The following is an 18,546-nucleotide window of genomic DNA, read 5'->3' on the forward strand; positions in this document are numbered from 1 at the left end:
TTAAAAAGAAAAAAAAAGAAGATTAGTTCAGGAGGTCCAACATCTAAATAATAAGAGTTCATCAAATAGGTAATAGAGAAATGAAAGGGAGAGATTTTATCAAAAAACAAAACATTTCTAAGAATAGAGTGGCATAAAAATCTAGGTTAAAATAGGTTGTCTAGGGAAGGGGATGTAACTCAGTGGTAAAGCACTTGCCTAGCATATGCAAACCCCTGGGTTCAGTCTCCACCGCTGCAAAATAAACAAATAAAGTAAAATAGGCCTTCTAGATTGTAGTAAGGGAGTAAAAAGTTTTGATATGCTATTGCACAGTAGGATGACTATGGATAATGATACTATATATGCAAAATATATAGAAGAAAGGGTTTTAAATGTCTTACCATAAAGAATGAGGAAATAGGCATGTTTAGCCTGCTTTAAATGTTAGAAGTAGGTCAGGGAGTGTTGCTCAGTGGTAGAGTGCGTGTTTAGCATATAAAAGTCCCTGGATTCAATCCCCAGTACCCCCTACCCCCGCCCCCCCCCCAAAAAAAAGTGTGTACATGTACCAAAACATCACATGATATCATAAGTAAAGCTGTTATATTTTTATGTATCATTTTAAGAAGTTAAAAAAGTAGTTTTTGAATGAATGCTCTGCAGAATGAGTGGAAAAAGACTCCTATTAAGGGAGTGTTTCAGTACAAGCAGAAAAAAAAGAAAGTCTACTGAAAAACAGGTCATGTGGAGGATAAGGGATAAATTGCATCGCAAGCTGGGCAGGGTAGTGCACATCTGTAATCCCAAATATTTGGGAGAAGAGGCAGGAGGATCAAAAGTTTCAGGCCAGCTTGGACTAGAAAATAAATAAAAAAGGATTATGTGTGTAGCTCAGTGGTACAGTGCCACTGAATTTAATCCCCAGTACTTAAGAGGGCGGGGGTGGGGGGGAGACCATATTTCTTCAATAGTAGTACCAGATGCTAGGGGACAGTGAATAGATTCTTCTAAAACTCTAAGGAAAAAATTCAGTCTGGAATTTTATACTTATAAAATTTCTTTTGTTGGTGTTACTGGGGTTTGAGGGAGTACTTTTCCACTGATCTGCATCTCCAGCCTCTTTTATTTTTTTTTATTTCAAGATGGGGTCTCACTAAGTTGCTTAGGGCCTTGTCAATTGCTGAGGGTGGCCTGGAATTTGTGATGCTCCAACGGAGTCTACTGAGTTGCTGTAAGTGTGCCACTGTGCCTGCTTATACTTAGAAAATTTATCATTTTTTTTGTAGGCTATAGGAATGATCCTCTAGAAGATGGAATTAATCCATTAATTTAAAAAAGAATGAAATTATGTCACTTTGAGGAAAGTGGATGGAACAGCAGACCATGATCTTGAGTAAAACAAGTCAGATGCAGGAGAAAAGTATCATTAGTTTTCTGTTATGGGGAAGCCAGAGTGAAAAAATAAGGACTCAGCAGAAAATGGATACCATTAGGGAAAAGGAAGGGATCAGAGGGAGGAAGAGGGGATAGTGGGGGTATTTGGTAGTGAAGTTGATCAGATTATGTTTTATAAAGTATGTATGGGTCTGCCACAACAAAACCCATCATTCTGTATATTAATATACAACATAAAAAATAAAAGAGAATAAATGAAGAAAGAAAAAGATTTTGGCAGTTATAGATAGGATTCATCCCCCAGGGAATAAGTAAAAGGACTATGTTAGATCAAAAGGAATAGACAAACCTAGACAAGAAGAATCAGTAGAATTTGCTGTGGAACCTTAGATGTTCTCCAAAGGAAAAGTGGAATTGATAAATATGCATGACATTGTTTTTTGAAGGACTTTTATTATAAGAGTTCTAGTAGGATATGGTTTCAATTTTGAAACACAAGAAGGTAAATGAAAATAATAAGATTTAAAGGGTTAGAAGCAAGAAAGTATAATTATAGTATACAGGGTAGTTTAGCTTAAAAATATTTACAGAAACACACTAATGTAAAACTGAATATGGATTTAACCCCAGTTGTTATGATTATATTAGGATCATGAGAGGGAAATGTATGTTCCCCCCCAAATTAGGAAATAAGATATGCCTCCAGATAAATTCTATACTCACTACCAGTTTCAAAATTGGTAGCATTTTTTCCTATTAAAATTTCTAATGCAGGGGCTGGGGATGTGGCTCAAGCGGTAGCATGCTCGCCTGGCATGCGTGTGGCCCGGGTTCGATCCTCAGCACCACATACAAACAAAGATGTTGTGTCCACCGAAAACTAAAAAATAAATATTAAAAATTCTCTCTCTCTCTCTCTCTCTCTCTCTCTCTCTCTCTCACTCTCACTCTCACTCTCACTCTCACTCTCTCTTTAAGAAAAAAATTTCTAATGCAAAAAAATTAAGTGCACTGTGAAGGTAATTTTTATTTTTTTTAGTTATTTTAAAATATAAATTCTTGTTGGTATATCACTTCCCAAGGAATTCAGTGTTTTGCTATTATGCTTTCATTTATGTGAATTTATAGTTTTTAAGAATTTCATGTTTTTATTTTATCTGATGTTCTTAACCAACCCCTGAGGCAGGTAATGTAAGTCTTATTAGTTTCCTTTAGAAGTGAGAAGCAAAAACTGACCTAGGATCACACAGTATTAAGGGAGAGAGGTAGAATTCACTTTACTTCCCTCTTTTCTTATGTATACATATGTGTGTACATACATACACAATTTCATTTTTGAGGTACTGGAATTTTTGGTACCATGAATGCTTTATTACTGACCTACATCTCCAGTCATTTTTACTTTCTTTCTTGAGACAGTGTCTCCCTAATTTGCTGAGGGTCTTGCTAAGTTTCTGAGGCTGGCCTCAAACTTGTGATCCACTTCTCTCAGCCTCTTGAGTAGCTGGGAATGCAGGAGATCATGCCCTGGTCTCTAACTGATATTTATCATTCTGTACGTTTTATTTGGAACTGTGCTGTACTACTTATGATGTATTAAAAGAAAAACTTTTGACAAATTTAGCAGTGTTTTGAGGAAAGAACAGTTCATGATTAGAAGTTCACAGCATCTAGTCTGCATCAGTGGGCAGTAAGTATTTATAGACAGAACATAAAAGTAATCACAGAAATAGCTTGATTGATTATAGCTAGGTGGTTGCCTTATTTGGATATAGTCTGATTAGTTGGCTGCCTGTGATTGGCAGAAACTCTGCTGCTTATGATTGGCTGTGATCCAGCTCTCTGTTAAAAAGAATTAGGCTTCTAAGGTTTCCATTTGTTTATATGCTGAAGTTAGGTTGCAGTTTATTACATAGGAACTCAAAATACTGGGAAAGGCTGGGTGCAGTGGCCCACTCCTGTAATCCCAGTGGCTCAGGAGGCTGAGGCAGAAGGAATGTAAGTTCAAAGCCAGCCTCAACAAAAAGTGTGGCGTTAAGCAACTCAGTGAGACCCTGTCTTAAGTAAAATACAAAATGGGCCTGGGGATGTAGTTCAGTGGTCAAGTGCCCCAGAGTTCAATCTTGGGTACCCCCTCCCCCCAAAAAAAGTACTGAGACAGCTTCAGGTCATTGACCTCTTGCTTATTTAAATATTTAACAAATGGTAGAAAAATTTAGCTCCTTTTTGCACATTATATTTCCTAATTTGGTTATACTGTATAATGTTTTACTTTCTGTAATTTTGGTAAAATTACATAACAAAATTTTACATTTTTCCCCCTCAAATCAGGAAAAAGGACAATTTGTTACATGCCAAAGGCATGGGAGAGTTAAATTCAAATTGATAATGTTTACCTTTTTTTTTTTTTTTAACTTTTTAATATTTATTTTTTAGTTTTCGGCGGACACAACATCTTTGTTTGTATGTGGTGCTGAGGATCGAACCCGGCCACACGCATGCCAGGCGAGCACGCTACTGCTTGAGCCACATCCCCAGCCCCGATAATGTTTACTATTTTTAAGTGTACAGTTAGCATTGCCAAGTATATTTGCATGATTGGGAAACATCTCAGGAAGTTTCTAATCTTGTAAATCTGAAACTTTATACCCATTAAACAATAACTCTTCTTTTCCCCATTCTTTGTTAAGAATAAACTAGTACTAATGTTTGACTTGGAATAACTTTAAAAATAAGTATATTTTCTTTTGGCCCTGTGGTTTATGAAGTAATCATCAAAATGAATTCCCTAAGGGTAAGGCTGATGTTCTTAATTCTTTTACAACAAGTAATTGTAGTGTATGGAGTAATTGACAGTGTATGGAGTCTCTCATGATGCAAGGGTGTGGTAAATTTGCTGATTCAAAGAAAATAACAAACCCCATATGTCCCACATAAATATGCAATTAGAATAGGATAGGTAGTAAATGACTCAGAATTTGTCAACTGGCAGGTGCAGGTGGCACGTCCCTGTAATCTCATCTATTTGGGGGCTGAGGCAGGAGGATTGTAATTTCCCAGGTCACTTTAGGAAATTTAATGAGACCCTGTCTCAAAATAGAAAGGGCTAGGATGTAGCTCAGTGTTATGGGGTGTAATCCTCAGTACTACATTCCTCCCCAAAATAATGCATCAACCAGCAGTCTTTTTTTTTTTTCTTTCTTAAACTGAACTATAAAATTTAAAAAAACCCCACAAGTTAGTAATTTGCATATGAAAAATTAATCTTCAAATGTGCTTTTTTTTTTTTTTTTAAAGGAGAGAGAAAAGAGCAAAATAAATTTAGAAATTTGTTTGTCCTTTCATAGGACCTAAAGTGGTCTTAACGTTGGAAAAGTTGATGACATTCATCATACTCATCCAAGAAGAGAATTCATTTTTCTGGTAGTCTAATATCTGTGTTGATGATATCATAATAAACACTATATATATATACCAGTCTGTCAGAATTTACACCAAATAACTGAGCCTGGTGGAGCTCTGGAGGGTGAGGCAGGAGGATTGTGAGTTCAAAGCTGGCCTCAACGTGGTGAGATGCTAAGCAATTCAGTGAGACCCTGTCTCTAAATAAAATATGAAATAGGACTGAGAATGTGACTCAGTGGTAGTGCTCTTGAGTTCAATCTCTGGCACCCCCCCAAAAAAAAAGAATTTACACCAAATAAATAAAATACCGTTGGTGTTAACAGTTGTTCTCCCTACAAAAGTTGGATGATTTTTTTTTTGTGTGTGTGTGTTCTTTTGGCTTATCTGCAATTTTTTGGGGGGTGGGGGGTACTGAGTATTAAACTCATAGGCACTCAGCCACTAAGCCCCATCCACAGCCCTATTTTGTATTTTATTTAGAGATGGGGTCTCACTGAGCTGCTAATAAGCACCTTGCTTATCTGAAGCTGGCTTTGAACTCAATGGTCCTCCTGCCTCAGTCTCCCAAGCAGCTGGGATTACAAGCATGTGCCACCACGTCCTGCTGATTTTGTTATTTTTTATTTAAAAAAAATTTTTTTAGTTGTAGTTGGACACTATATCTTTATTTTGTTTATTTTTATGTGATGCTGAGGATCGAACCCAACACCTAGCACATGCTAGGCTAGCACTTTACCGCTGAGCCACAACCTCAGACCTTAATTTTGTTATTTTAAAGAAAATCCAACTATGGGATGGTTGGCTTCAGGGATTTGTGTGTGTGTGTGTGTGCGCGCGCACCCCTGTATGTATACTTTGTTTTCTTTTTTCAATTTCATGACTACTTTAAAAATCTGGGTTTCACTACAGTCTACAGAAATTTTCAAGTCTGATTTCCCATGAAGATAACTAGGAAGGTGTTTAAAACAAATATAGATTCCTTGGCTTCAATTCTATGGCACAGCCCAGAAAGTTGTACTTCTACCAAGTTCTCTAAATGATGAATCCTTACTATGGGTAAACTGTACAATGGAACTTTTAGGTCACATTATAAGCGTAGATTGGATTTTAGAGGATAATGACAAAAACAGTTCATGTCATCTCGTGGATACTTTGTTACCTATCCATTATCTTGTCTCACCACGGTCTATCTTACTAATTAAACATTAATTTTCTTCAAGGTACCAATATATCTAATCCTGTATAAAGGATAGTGAAACTGGAAAAAAAAATCTCTGGGAAAACTTTTGATTTTCTGATTAAAAAGAACAGTTATAACTAATGTAGTTCATCTATTACTTATGTCCTACCTTGAATTTGATCATCATCCAGCTGCTAAGCTTTCTGTTTTGTGAGAAAATAAATATTTGTTTAAACTGCCATCAGTAGATAGGTTTTCTATTATTTGCAGACAAAATAATCAAATTAATTTGATCAAGTTCAAACTATTCCATTTCCTTAATAGTAAATAGGGCTTTAAAAGGTGATGTTGATGCCGAGTAATTTTATTAGCATTTGGAAGATGTTTCTCTTTTTTTATGTGTTTCTGCAGATTATTAACTGAAGACAAAATACATAGCTATGCAAAATTCTCACATGGATGATTACAGAAATTCTAATAATGGCAGCACAGACAACAGTTCAGAGGTAGTGGTAGAACATTCTGCTGATTTCAATACTGAGATTATGAATGTTACGGAAATGGAACAGTCACCTGACGGCTCTCCCAATGTGAATGCATCTACAGAAGAAAGTGAAATGGCAAATGCTGTTGACCTTCCAGTGACAGTGACAGAAACGGAAACAAATTTCCCTCCAGAATATGAAAAATTTTGGAAAACTGTAGAAAATAATCCTCAGGATTTTACAGGCTGGGTATATTTGCTTCAATATGTAGAACAGGAGGTTAGTAATTATTAAAATGGTATCTGAGGGTCAGATTAATCTGGCACATTCCTTAATCCAAGTGACTAAAAAGGCTGAGGCAAGATGATCACAAGTTTGAGGCCAGCCTCAGCAATTTAGTCAGGCCCTGCCTTAAAGTTAATAAATAAATAAATAAATAAATAAATAAATAAATAAATAAATAACTGGGGGTGTAGCTCAGAGGCAGAATGTTCCTGGGTTCAGTGCCTATTACCACAAAAAAAAAAAATCAGATTAAGTTGAATAATATTAAATACATACATTTTTGTTTTGAAAATAACTTAAAGCATATTTGTATATTAGGAGAGTTAGTATCGTTAAAGCCTAATGTTGTACAGTGATTGGGGTTTTTATAAATGTGTGTAAAATTATTGAAATAAAAAGTTACCTTAAGAGACCGGGGATAGATATAGATAGATAGATAGATAGATAGATAGATAGATAGATAGATAGATAGATAGCTCAGTGTTAGAATTTTTGCCTTGAATGCTTGAGGCATTGGGTTCAATCCTATAGCACCATCAAAATATAAAACTAAGGGCTGGGGATATAGCTCAATTGGTACAGTGCTTGTCTCGCTCGCACAAGGCGCTGGGTTCAATCCCCAGTGTCACAAGTAAATAAATAAACAAAAAGTAAAAAGTTACTTTAGTATTTGACAAAGTTAGTTTCTTTTCTTTTTGATAAAAACTCTAAGATATTTAAATGCCTTGTTTTATTTTCATCAGAATCACTTGATGGCCGCCAGAAAAGCATTTGACAAATTTTTCATACACTATCCGTATTGCTATGGTTACTGGAAAAAGTATGCAGATCTTGAAAAGCGACATGACAACATTAAGCAATCAGATGAGGTGCGTACATCACTGAATAAAGTTGATTCCATTAGGTACTGTAAGCCAGTTAATAACAAAAACAAAGAATTTTTTTTTTTTTTTTTGGCTGGCAGTACCTACCATTTATGGTCAAACAATTTTTATAGGGTATTTTATTTGCATTTGTCACTCTTGTGGCATTTGTAGCTAATATTTTCTCTCTTTGTTGGCAGGTGCGTTAAACCTCTACAGTTTGTCAAGCTTTGCAGTGCAAGCCTCTGTATTACACTGCAGCTTAACAAGTAGGGCAGGGCTTTTCTCTCACTTACATTTATTTCTCATTTTCCAAACAATATAGTTGGTTTACTAGTCACATTTGCTACGTCTTATTGCATTTTTGGTCAGACGCTGTCATTGATGCTCTAATGGGTCTGTGCCCTATGGTCTGTAACCCAAAGCCTGCCCACACAACCCGGTCAGAATGCAGGGACTGCTGCGCTTTGAAGATCAAGACTCTGCACGTGGGGATCAGAACATTGCCATGTTCTATCCAACCTCCACCCAAATGGTAATGGTAGATTATTTAAACAAAATTCCAGTAATTAGTATTTCTAAGGTTCACCGGATAACACAGTGTTGCCTCTCTGTTAAGAAATAATTAAATACTTGAAGTACAGTTTATTGTTTTCTTCTTAGGTGTATCGCCGGGGACTTCAGGCAATACCCCTTAGTGTTGACCTTTGGATTCATTATATAAACTTCTTAAAAGAAACATTGGACCCTGGTGATCCTGAGACAAACAGTACAATAAGAGGGTAAGTGAGACATTGATATTCAATTGTATTTGAAGATATCTGAAGATATACTGCTCATGAATGCTAACTTAAAAGTTTAACTTTTGTGCTTCTTTCCCACTACTTAATAGATACATGTAATGAATTTATGATTATTTTTAAAAATGCAGATTATAAAGCCTTCCTCCATTTTTGTATCCCCTTATGTTTCCAATTCCACTTTCCTCATGGTTAATGGCTTGATGTACATGCTTTCGGGTATATGTAGCATATGTATTTGTATGTGTATTTTACATATTTTCTTTTGACTTGTTTATTATTTAACATAATGTTTTAGAATTCTTTATACCATATAATTTTAAACATTACAGAGATATTTTATGGTATCCAAATACTGTATTTGTAGGAAATAATCAGTACTGTAGTGAACACTTCTATAGAAATCACTATTTTTATAGAGTGTGCTAGAAATGGAACTCGGTCAAAGGGAATATACAGCTAAGTTTTATCAAATGTTCCTCAAAAATGGTATTGGTTTTGAACTTTCACTGTGAATAAAATTAGTCTTTTCCCTATAGCCATAGCCATATCACCTTTTTTGTTTATTTTTTTCTCTTGCTGTAATTTGTGTATAGATTGCTTATCTCAGTTTATCATCATCTTATATTTTTTAAGTCTTTGTTATCGATGCTCTGGTTGAACTCAGGGCCTTGTATTGGCAAGGCAAGTACCCCACCACTTAGCTACAAGTACCCTTCACTTCTGCAGCTCTGTTGCTTATGAATTGCTTATTTTCTTTGGAATTGTATTTTTGTTACTGATTATAGGAATTGGTTGATATATTTTTTTGGTTTTGTTTTCAAAAAAGCTGTGTTAATATAGTTAAACTATTTAACCACTGTTAAACTGCTTATAACAAAAAGTAGTTGCTTTGTGTTCCTTCAAATATTATTAGTTGATTCTTCTGAAATTTTCATTATATGTATTTAAAAGTGGCTCTATACTGCTTTCTCTCTATTAGTTGCAGACATTATGTATTATGGTAGATGAGAATTTAGCTCATTTTATCATATTTTTAAAGTTTTTATCTTTCCAATATAACTATTGAGTAGATTGCAATAAATCTTTATGTGTTTTATTTATTCTGGATCTATAAGTATTTTTCCATCATGCTGTTCTTTGTATTTTATAGCCTTTTATTTTTCCCAGAGTTAATTACTTCTTCGTCTCCCATTTTTCCCATTTGTATAATAAAAGGTTTTATGTCTAGCTTTCCAGAAAGAGCTGTGAGATAACCTATAATTCCAATTTTTTGACCTCATTCTTCTGCAACTTGAACTGGTTGTTCTTAGTTCTGCTATGCAGAAGTTTACCTTAGGATTTCCTTGACATGATTCTAGGAGATATCTTTACCTCACTTCTGAGTTTCATGCCTTGTTTATTGGAGTTTATTAGATAGATCCACACTTCCTTGACTTATGCCCACCTTAATAAAGAGGAGTGTACCCTATAACTTCTTAATAAAAGGATACCTGGAATAAAAAATAATTTCAAGATCCATTAGGGTATAGAATTTGGTATTGAAAATCATTTTTCTTTTTTTTTTAATATTTATTTTGTAGTTTTCATCGGGCACAACATCTTTGTTTGTATGTGGTGCTGAGGATCGAACCCGGGCCACACGCATGCCAGGCGAGCACGCTACCGCTTGAGTCACATCCCCAGCCCTGAAAATCATTTTTCTTAAAACTCTCCATTTAAAAAAAATATATATAGGGCTGGGGATGTGGCTCAAGTGGTAGCGCGCTTGCCTGGCATGCGTGCGGCCCGGGTTCGATCCTCAGCACCACATACAGACAAAGATGCTGTGTCCGCCAAATACTGAAAAATAAATATTAAAAAAAAAAATATATATATATATATATATACACACACATATATATGTATATACACATACATACATATATATATGTTTAATTGATGGAGCTTTACTTTATTTGTTTATTTATATGTTGTGTTGAGAATTAAATGCGGTGCCTCACACATGGCTAGGCAAGCACTCTACCACTGAGCCACAACCTCAGCCCACTCTCCAGTCTTTTTTTTTTTTTTAATTATATTTTTGAGTTGTAGGTGGACACAATACCCTTATTTCATTTTTATGTGGTGCTGAGGATCCAACCTAGTGCCTCATGCGTGCTAGACGAGCACTCTACCACTGAGCCCCAGCCCCTCCATTCTTTTTTTTTAAATTTTTTACTTTTTAGTTGTAGGTGGGCACAGTACCTTTATTTCATTTTTATGTGGTGCTGAGGATTGAACACAGGGCCTCACGCCTGCTAGGCCAGTACTCTATCTCTGAGCTACAACCCCATTATTATATATAGCTTATATTGTTGCTGTTGAGAAGTGTGATACTGCTTTTTGGTATTCTTTTATTGTTACCATGGAATATTTTAGGATGTTTTCTTTATTTTTGATGTAAATCTAATTTTATAATGATACGCTTTGGTGTGGATTTTCTTTTTCTCGTTCATTGTGCTTTAGTTGATGGTTTTGTTTGTTTTTAAAATTGGAGATGTGCTTGTCTTTCTGTTCTTAGAAATGTTACTATTGTGGATATTCTTTTGTATTTCCTTCCCTTGGTTTTCTCTGTTAGATATTAGACCTCCTATTTTAGTCATTGAATTTTCTTATTTTCTCACTTCCTTTTTTTGTTTCCCTTTCTTAGTCCTTGATCCTTGTATAGGATTTTTAATATCCAGATACCTTTTTTGTTCTTTGAATGTTCCTTTTCTTGTAGCTTCCTATTTTTGTTTCCCACCTGAATATTTTTTTATTATTTCTTTGATAATATTAGGGAGAAACTTTTTCTATGTCTCAGCACTGTATTCTCTAAAATTCTTGTGTTTATTGTCATCTAAAATGGCTGATCTGGATTTCTGGGTTTTTTTTTTTTCATTTGTTTTTAGATATACATGACAGTAGAGTATATTTTGACATATATACATAGAGTATAACTTGTTCTAATTAGTATCCCATTCTTGAACATCATGTGAAGTTTCAGTGGTTGTGTATTCATATATGAACATAGAAGTTATTTCTCATTAATTTTACTGTTTTTTCTATTCCATTCCCCTCCCTTCCCTCATTCTCCTTTGTCTAATCCAATGAACTTATGTTCTTCCTTCCTTCCTGACCCTGTGTTCCCCCTTATTGTATTAGCATTACATGTCAGAAAGAATGTTTGACCTTTGTATGTTTCACTTAGTATGTGAGCCTCCAGTTCTATCCATTTGTCATCAAATGCCATAATTCCATTCTTCTTTATGGCTGAGTAATATTCTATTGAGTATATGTATCATATTTTATCTATCCATTCATCTGTTCAAGGGCACCTAGGTTGGTTCCATAGCTTAGCTATTGTGAATTGAGTAGCTATAAATATTGATGTGGCTGTGTCACTGTAGTATGCTAATTTTAAGTCCTTTGGGTATACACTAAAGAGTGGGATAAGCGGATCAAATTATGGTTTCATTCCTGATCTGGATTTCTGATGTGATTATAATGAACTGTATGGAAGGTCTGTTGTTCTGTGTGGGACATTGACAGCTGGCCTAGAAGGCTTCAGAGTAGGGTGACCAAGTGGCCACTCAGATTTTTGTTGGGGGTAGTCCCAGTATTGGTCTTATTCCAGATCCAAGCAGTTTTTTAGAAGATGATCATCTGAACTGCCTTTAGAACGCAAATCTAACTTCTGAATCCCCCAGGAAGGCAGAAAAGGGAGGTGAAGATTTCTAACCAATTCTTTAAACAGACCTGCATCTAAACTCTCTGTCTTTATTTCATTACCTACTGTCCTCCCGTCTCCTTCTCCATGCTTTTGTCAGTATTTGATACATTAATTTTCTGAATCACCTTTGAGTTTCTGCAAGGACACTAATATCTATTTTATTCTTCTAAAAACCTTACACACAACCTTTATCCACATACACGTACTTTTAATATTTCTATATATTAAACATTTTTCCAGTGTTAGTATGTGTCACTTTTGCTTAGAGTGCCTTTTATCATACAGATTTTTGTTTAATGTATTCAGTTTTCAGCCTTATTGGTTTCTGAGTTTTTTTCCTAATTTGCCAAGAATGAATATTGTATATTCTAATTTTTTAACAACATTTTGTCATTCATTCATCTGGGTGTTGTGAGAAAGGTACTAGCCTTTTATTTTTTTCCTCTTTATTGAATAATTCAGCCTTTCTACATTGGTTTAAAGTATCTCTTTTTTTAATATACTAAATACTCATATGTACAGTGGTCTGTTTTGTTTTCTTGGGCACTCTTCTGTTGCTCTATTTTTTAATTACCATAATTATAATAAAAGATAGCTTGTTCTCTTTCAGGAAAATGCTTGCTGTATTGTCTTTTATGAAAACATTTTGCATTTTTTTAAGACTAGACAAATATCAGAATTTTCTCTTCCACCCAAAATTCATTAGTGCTTTGATTGGGTGGGATTGTGCAGTTTTGCACTTTTTGAAAAATTCCCTCTTGATTTTAAGGTACTTATTTTGAAAATATGTCTCCAAAAGTTTTATTTCATTAGGATATCAAATTCTGTGATTAAAATTGCTTACAGAAATCTTTTGAAATGCACTAGATATTTTAAAATACTCATTTTTGCATTAGACTTTAATTTTAAAATTTTAGAATTAGGAGGGGCTTTTGAGAGTTTCAGTATTTGTGTAATTCTCATTACCTCACAAAGCAGCTGGGTCTTTTGTTGGACAGTTGTTTTGTTAAAAAGTATTCTTTAAGGGCTGGGGATGTGGCTCAAGTGGTAGCGCGCTCGCCTAGCATGCGTGCGGCCCGGGTTCGATCCTCAGCAGCACCACATACCAACAAAGATGTTGTGTCCGCCGAGAACTAAGAAAAAATAAATAAAAATGTTAAAATTCTCTCTCTCTCTCTGTCCCCCTCTCTCTCACTCTCTCTTAAAAATCTTTAAAAAAAAAAAAAAAGTATTCTTTAAGTTGGTTCCACAGTTTAGCTATTGTGAATTGTGCTGCTATAAACATTGATGTGGCTGTGTCCCTGTAGTATGCTGTTTTTAACTCTTTTGGGTATAGACCAAGGAGTGGGATAGCTGGTAAAATGGTGGTTCCATTCCAAATTTTCTACAGTATCTCCATACTGCTTTCCAGATTGATTGCACTAATTTGCGCTCCCACCAGCAGTGAATGAGTATGCTTTTTTCCCCACATCCTCGCCAACATTTATTGTTTCTATTCTTGATAACTGCCATTCTGACTGGTGTGAGTAGTTTAGATTTGCATTTCTTTAATTACGAGAGATGTTGAACATTTTTTCATATTAATCGAATGTGTATCTTCTGAGAAGTGTCTCTTCAACTCCTTAGCCCATTTATTGATTGGGTTGTTTGTTTTGGTGTTCAGTTTTTTGAGTTCTTTATATATCCTGGAGATTAGTACTCTGATATGTGTGCAACCTAGATGCCCTTCAATAGATGAATGGATAAAGAAACTGTGGTATATAGTGAAGTAAGCCAATCCTAAAAAACAAAAGGCTGAATGTTCTCTGTGATAAGTGGATGCTAATTCATAATGGGCGAGGGGGGGGGCATGGAAAAATGGAGGAACTTTGAGTGGGGCAAAGGGGAGGGAGTTATGGGAGGGGGGAGTTGGGGTAGGAAAGATGGTGGAATGAAATGGGTATACCCTAGGTGCATTTATGACTGCATGTATGATGCAGTGCATTTATGACTGCATGTATGATGCAATGCTACATCGTGTACAACCATAGAAATGTAAAGTTGTGCCACAGTTGTGTACAATGAATCAAAATGCATTCTGCTGTCATATATACCTAATTAAAATAATTTTTAAAAAGTATTCTTTAGGGCTGGGGTCATAGCTCAGTTGATAGAGTGCTTGCCTCCATGCACAGGACCCTGGATTCAATCTCAGTATTCTTTAGATTGAAGTAAAATTTACTTCTCTTTTAAATTCTTGTTTTATTTTGTCTTTTGCCTTAAATGAACCTATACAATTGACATTTCAAGTTTAACAGATACTTTGAAGTATCTTCTGTGTCACTGTTGTTTGCAAGGTGAACATTTCCATTGTATTTTTATATAAGATAAATCACATACAAAGTACATCTATCTGCTTTATTTTTTCTCACTCTTTTTTAGAACTCTTATATACTTTGAATTATCCTCTTGCTTTTTAATCTCTACTTGCATGTGAAGCAATTGAATATAACTTTTTGAATTTAACATTTTTTCTAAATTTAGAAATATTTTTTAAATGATTTTTATTTTGGAAAGATAACTTAAGAGTAATTTAATTTTTCAGAACTTTTGAGCATGCTGTTCTAGCTGCAGGAACAGATTTCCGATCTGACAGACTATGGGAAATGTATATAAACTGGGAAAATGAACAGGGAAACCTGAGAGAAGTTACAGCTATATATGATCGTATTCTTGGTATTCCAACACAACTGTACAGTCATCATTTTCAGAGGTAGGTCGAAAAATCTTTGATATCATTGATTACTCAGGTGATTAATTTCTAATAATTGGATATTCTCTAGAAATGTTTCATATGATTTTGTTAGATATAAACAGGAATTTTTTCCTTTTTTTTTTTTTTTTGCTATGTAATTATAGTTTAGAGAAGAGAAAAATCTAAAGTTAGATAACTGACAGAACTGGAGTTTGAATTTGTTTCTATTTCTTCTCCATTTCAGTGCTAAGGCAGGAAGGAAATGGAGATGTCCATAGACTATTTTATCAAGTTGGTAGGTGTTTACTATAGAAAGGAAGAAGAGGGTTTATATTTTGGTTTCTTTCTCTTAAGTTTGACTTCATTTAGAAGAACAATACTTAGTGGGCATCTAACATGGAATTTAAATTTTGTTGCAAAAATAGAGCATGAACTTTTTATCTCTTCCTTTAGATTTAAAGACCATGTACAGAATAACTTGCCTAGAGATCTTTTAACTGGTGAGCAGTTTATTCAGCTGCGAAGGGAATTAGCTTCTGTAAATGGACATAGTGGTGATGATGGTCCTCCTGGTGATGATCTACCATCAGGAATTGAAGACATAACTGATCCAGCAAAGGTAATGACACTGAATCAAAATTTATTCAGCCCATGAGAAATTAGACCCTTGTTATATAGTTGTCCATTTAGCTCATATGGTTTAAATATAGATTTAAGGTAGAGAATTTTTTACTGTGAGATACCTGGAAATAACTTAGTTGAGAAGGAATTTTTTACATAGGTTGTGATCTACTAGTCTTATTGAAAAGAAAAGAGCTGAGTGCTGTGATTTATGTCTGTACTTCTAGGGATTTGGGAGGCTGAAACAGGAGGATTGCAAGTTTGAGGCCAGCCTCAGCAATTTAGTGAGGTCCTTAGCAACTTGGTGAGACTATGTGTCAAAATTTAAAAACAGGCCGGGCTCAGTGAGACCCACCTGAAATCTCAGTGGTTCAGGAGGCTGAGGCAGGAAGATTGTGAGTTCAAAGCCAAATACAGCAAAAGCGAGGCACTAAGCAACTTGGTGAGACCCTCCCTCTAAGTAAAATACTAAATTGGGCTTGGGATGTTGCTCAGTGGTTGAATGCCCTTGAGTTCAATCCCTGCTACCCGCACCCCCCCCCCCCAATAAATAAAGAACAAATAAAAAGGGTTGGGTAACTTACTGGTAAAACACCCCTGGCTTAAATCCCCAGTACAAAAAAAAGGGCAGGGGGAGAAACTAAAGTGGGTTACTAATCCTAGGGACTTGGAACTCTGAGGCAGGGAGGATGGCAAATTCAAAAGCCAGCCTTGGCAACTTTGTGAGACCCTGACTGAAAAAGTGAAAAGGGATAAGGATGTGGCTCAGCAATTGAGTTCCCCTAGGTTCAATCCTCAGTCCTGAGAAAAAAAAAGAAAGAAAAAACAGAAAATGTGTAAGAAATGTAAGAAAGTGTTTTATTAAGGAGTTTTGATACACAAATTTGAGTTAAAAATAGTAATTGCTAATAGTTATAAACCTACCACTATTCTTAGACTAAATATCTGGATAATACTTAAATGTATAATATGGAAGATTTTTTAAAATACATAACTAAATTTTAACTTGATTTTTTTTTCTTTTTTCCAAGCTAATTACTGAAATAGAAAACATGAGACATAGAATCATTGAAATTCATCAAGAAATGTTTAATTATAATGAGCATGAAGTTAGTAAAAGATGGACATTTGAAGAAGGTGTAAGTGTTTTGTTTCATAATCTTTATAATCTTCAAAATACAGATGGGAATAATAATATTTTTCACTTGATGGCAATGACTCTATTATTTTTTCTATTTATTTTTGTGTATTACAGTAATAAGATGTGCATCTCATTTATTATTACCATTATCAGGTTTTATAAAATTTTTAGTTGTAGATGGACACAATATCTTTATTTATTTTTATGTGGTGCTAAGGGTTGAACCCAGTGTCTCATATATGCAAGGCAGGTGCTCTACCACTGAGCTACAGCCCCATCCCCATTATCAGTTTTAATCATTTGCCATTATCAATTTTAGAATCTTGTTGCATTCAGATTTGAACTGCAATATGTCTAATTAATCTGCACAGTTTTACTATAATTTTTCAAATCAACTTCATTGGTATGATTTGTACAATAAAATGCCCCCATTTAGAGATGTATAGTACCTCAGTGGTTGATTGCCCCCGAGTTCAATCCCTGGTACCAAATAAAGAAAAAAAGAAAGAAACCACTTAAATTTTAGTTTACCTTTAGTCTACCTACAATATCCCCAACCTCAGCCCTAAGATATCTAGTCTACAGTTTGTTTCTATTGATTTCCCTATAATGACCATTCTTTTGAATGGAATTGCATAGTATAGGATCTTTTGTGGCTAGCTGTAAAATGAGTTTTGACAAATATTTCTAAATTGTAATCACCACAGAAGTCAAGCTATAGAACTATTCTATCAACTCTTGGTCACTTTGCAGTGTCTTCTAGGCCTAGATAGCCAATCATCTGTTTTTTGTCACTACTGGTAGCACATATTTGTAATCTCAGGTACTCCGAAGTCTCAGCCAGGAGGATCATATATTTGAGGCCAGCCTAGGAAAGTTTAGTGAGACCCATACTTCAAAACCTAATTTAAAAAGGACTGAGGCTGTATGTAGTTCAGTGGTAGAGCACTTGCTTAGCATGCATTAGACCTTAGGTTCAATTCTCAGTACTGCAAAGAGAAAAAGAAAAGTTAAAAACATTCAACAAAGAATAAAATTTCTTATACGTGAAAAGTGTTTGTAGTTCCATAAAAAGGACTGAGTAAATGAAAAATGCATTCTAGTCCTCCAGTTTTGAGGAATTGAAGGAATTTTAAAAAATTATGAGATTAAAATTTTTTATTGTCATTTTAAATGATTTATATTTCTAATGTGTTTATAAATATTTTGGTGTTGGTATTAGTTTACTTTTATTGCCATGTCATAATGTCATTATAGATTAAACGACCGTATTTTCATGTGAAACCATTGGAAAAGGCTCAACTAAAAAACTGGAAAGAATACTTAGAATTTGAAATAGAAAATGGAACTCATGAACGAGTTGTGGTTCTCTTTGAAAGATGTGTCATATCATGTGCCCTCTATGAGGAGTTTTGGATTAAGGTAAGAAAATTGTATGCTCTTAAACTTGAATATATTATAAACATTGATCTAGTGACTAACCTTTTTTGTACTTCTGTTGAATGTTGTTCATATAACTATATCTGTTGCATTAGGAGATGGTCTGCTTGCAACCAGATTTGACTGCTGCATATGCCAACCTCGTTGCCTCTCTTCGTCCTTCCTTACAGAAACTAGTCTAGTGGTTCAATAAAGGTGCTGAATGGGTTTAAAAATAGAATTTTATCGTTCTGTCACATATTTAATGGCTTGTTCAACTGTAAATTATTCAGTATTTCCTTTTTTCTGTATGTAGTATGCCAAGTACATGGAAAACCATAGCATTGAAGGAGTGAGGCATGTCTTCAGCAGAGCTTGTACTATTCATCTTCCAAAGAAACCCATGGTGCATATGCTTTGGGCAGCTTTTGAGGAACAGCAGGGTAAGAATAAGGAAATTAAGTTGATATTCTTGAGACTGA

General features: G+C 34.9%; 1 protein-coding gene across 3 annotated transcripts in view; it reads left to right on the forward strand.

Moving 5' to 3' along the window:
- Prpf39 (pre-mRNA processing factor 39) overlaps positions 1-18,546 on the forward strand; it is a 32,575-nt gene that overhangs the window by 7,371 nt on the left and 6,658 nt on the right. Inside the window, exons 1-9 of one of the 3 annotated variants that reach the window (XM_026412652.2) lie at positions 7,531-7,601; positions 7,796-7,864; positions 7,968-8,130; positions 8,259-8,377; positions 14,734-14,901; positions 15,337-15,502; positions 16,536-16,643; positions 17,903-18,067; positions 18,381-18,507. In XM_026412652.2, the coding sequence (XP_026268437.1) occupies positions 8,044-8,130; positions 8,259-8,377; positions 14,734-14,901; positions 15,337-15,502; positions 16,536-16,643; positions 17,903-18,067; positions 18,381-18,507 (940 nt within the window). In that variant the 5' untranslated portion in view covers positions 7,531-7,601; positions 7,796-7,864; positions 7,968-8,043. Of the gene's footprint in view, positions 1-6,373; positions 6,727-7,475; positions 7,602-7,795; positions 7,865-7,967; positions 8,131-8,258; positions 8,378-14,733; positions 14,902-15,336; positions 15,503-16,535; positions 16,644-17,902; positions 18,068-18,380; positions 18,508-18,546 lie in introns of those variants that run through there. The other 2 variants (XM_026412651.2, XM_026412653.2) reach the window with 2 other exon arrangements.

Source organism: Urocitellus parryii, chromosome 6, assembly GCF_045843805.1.
Source record: "Urocitellus parryii isolate mUroPar1 chromosome 6, mUroPar1.hap1, whole genome shotgun sequence".
Lineage (NCBI taxonomy): Eukaryota > Metazoa > Chordata > Mammalia > Rodentia > Sciuridae > Urocitellus > Urocitellus parryii.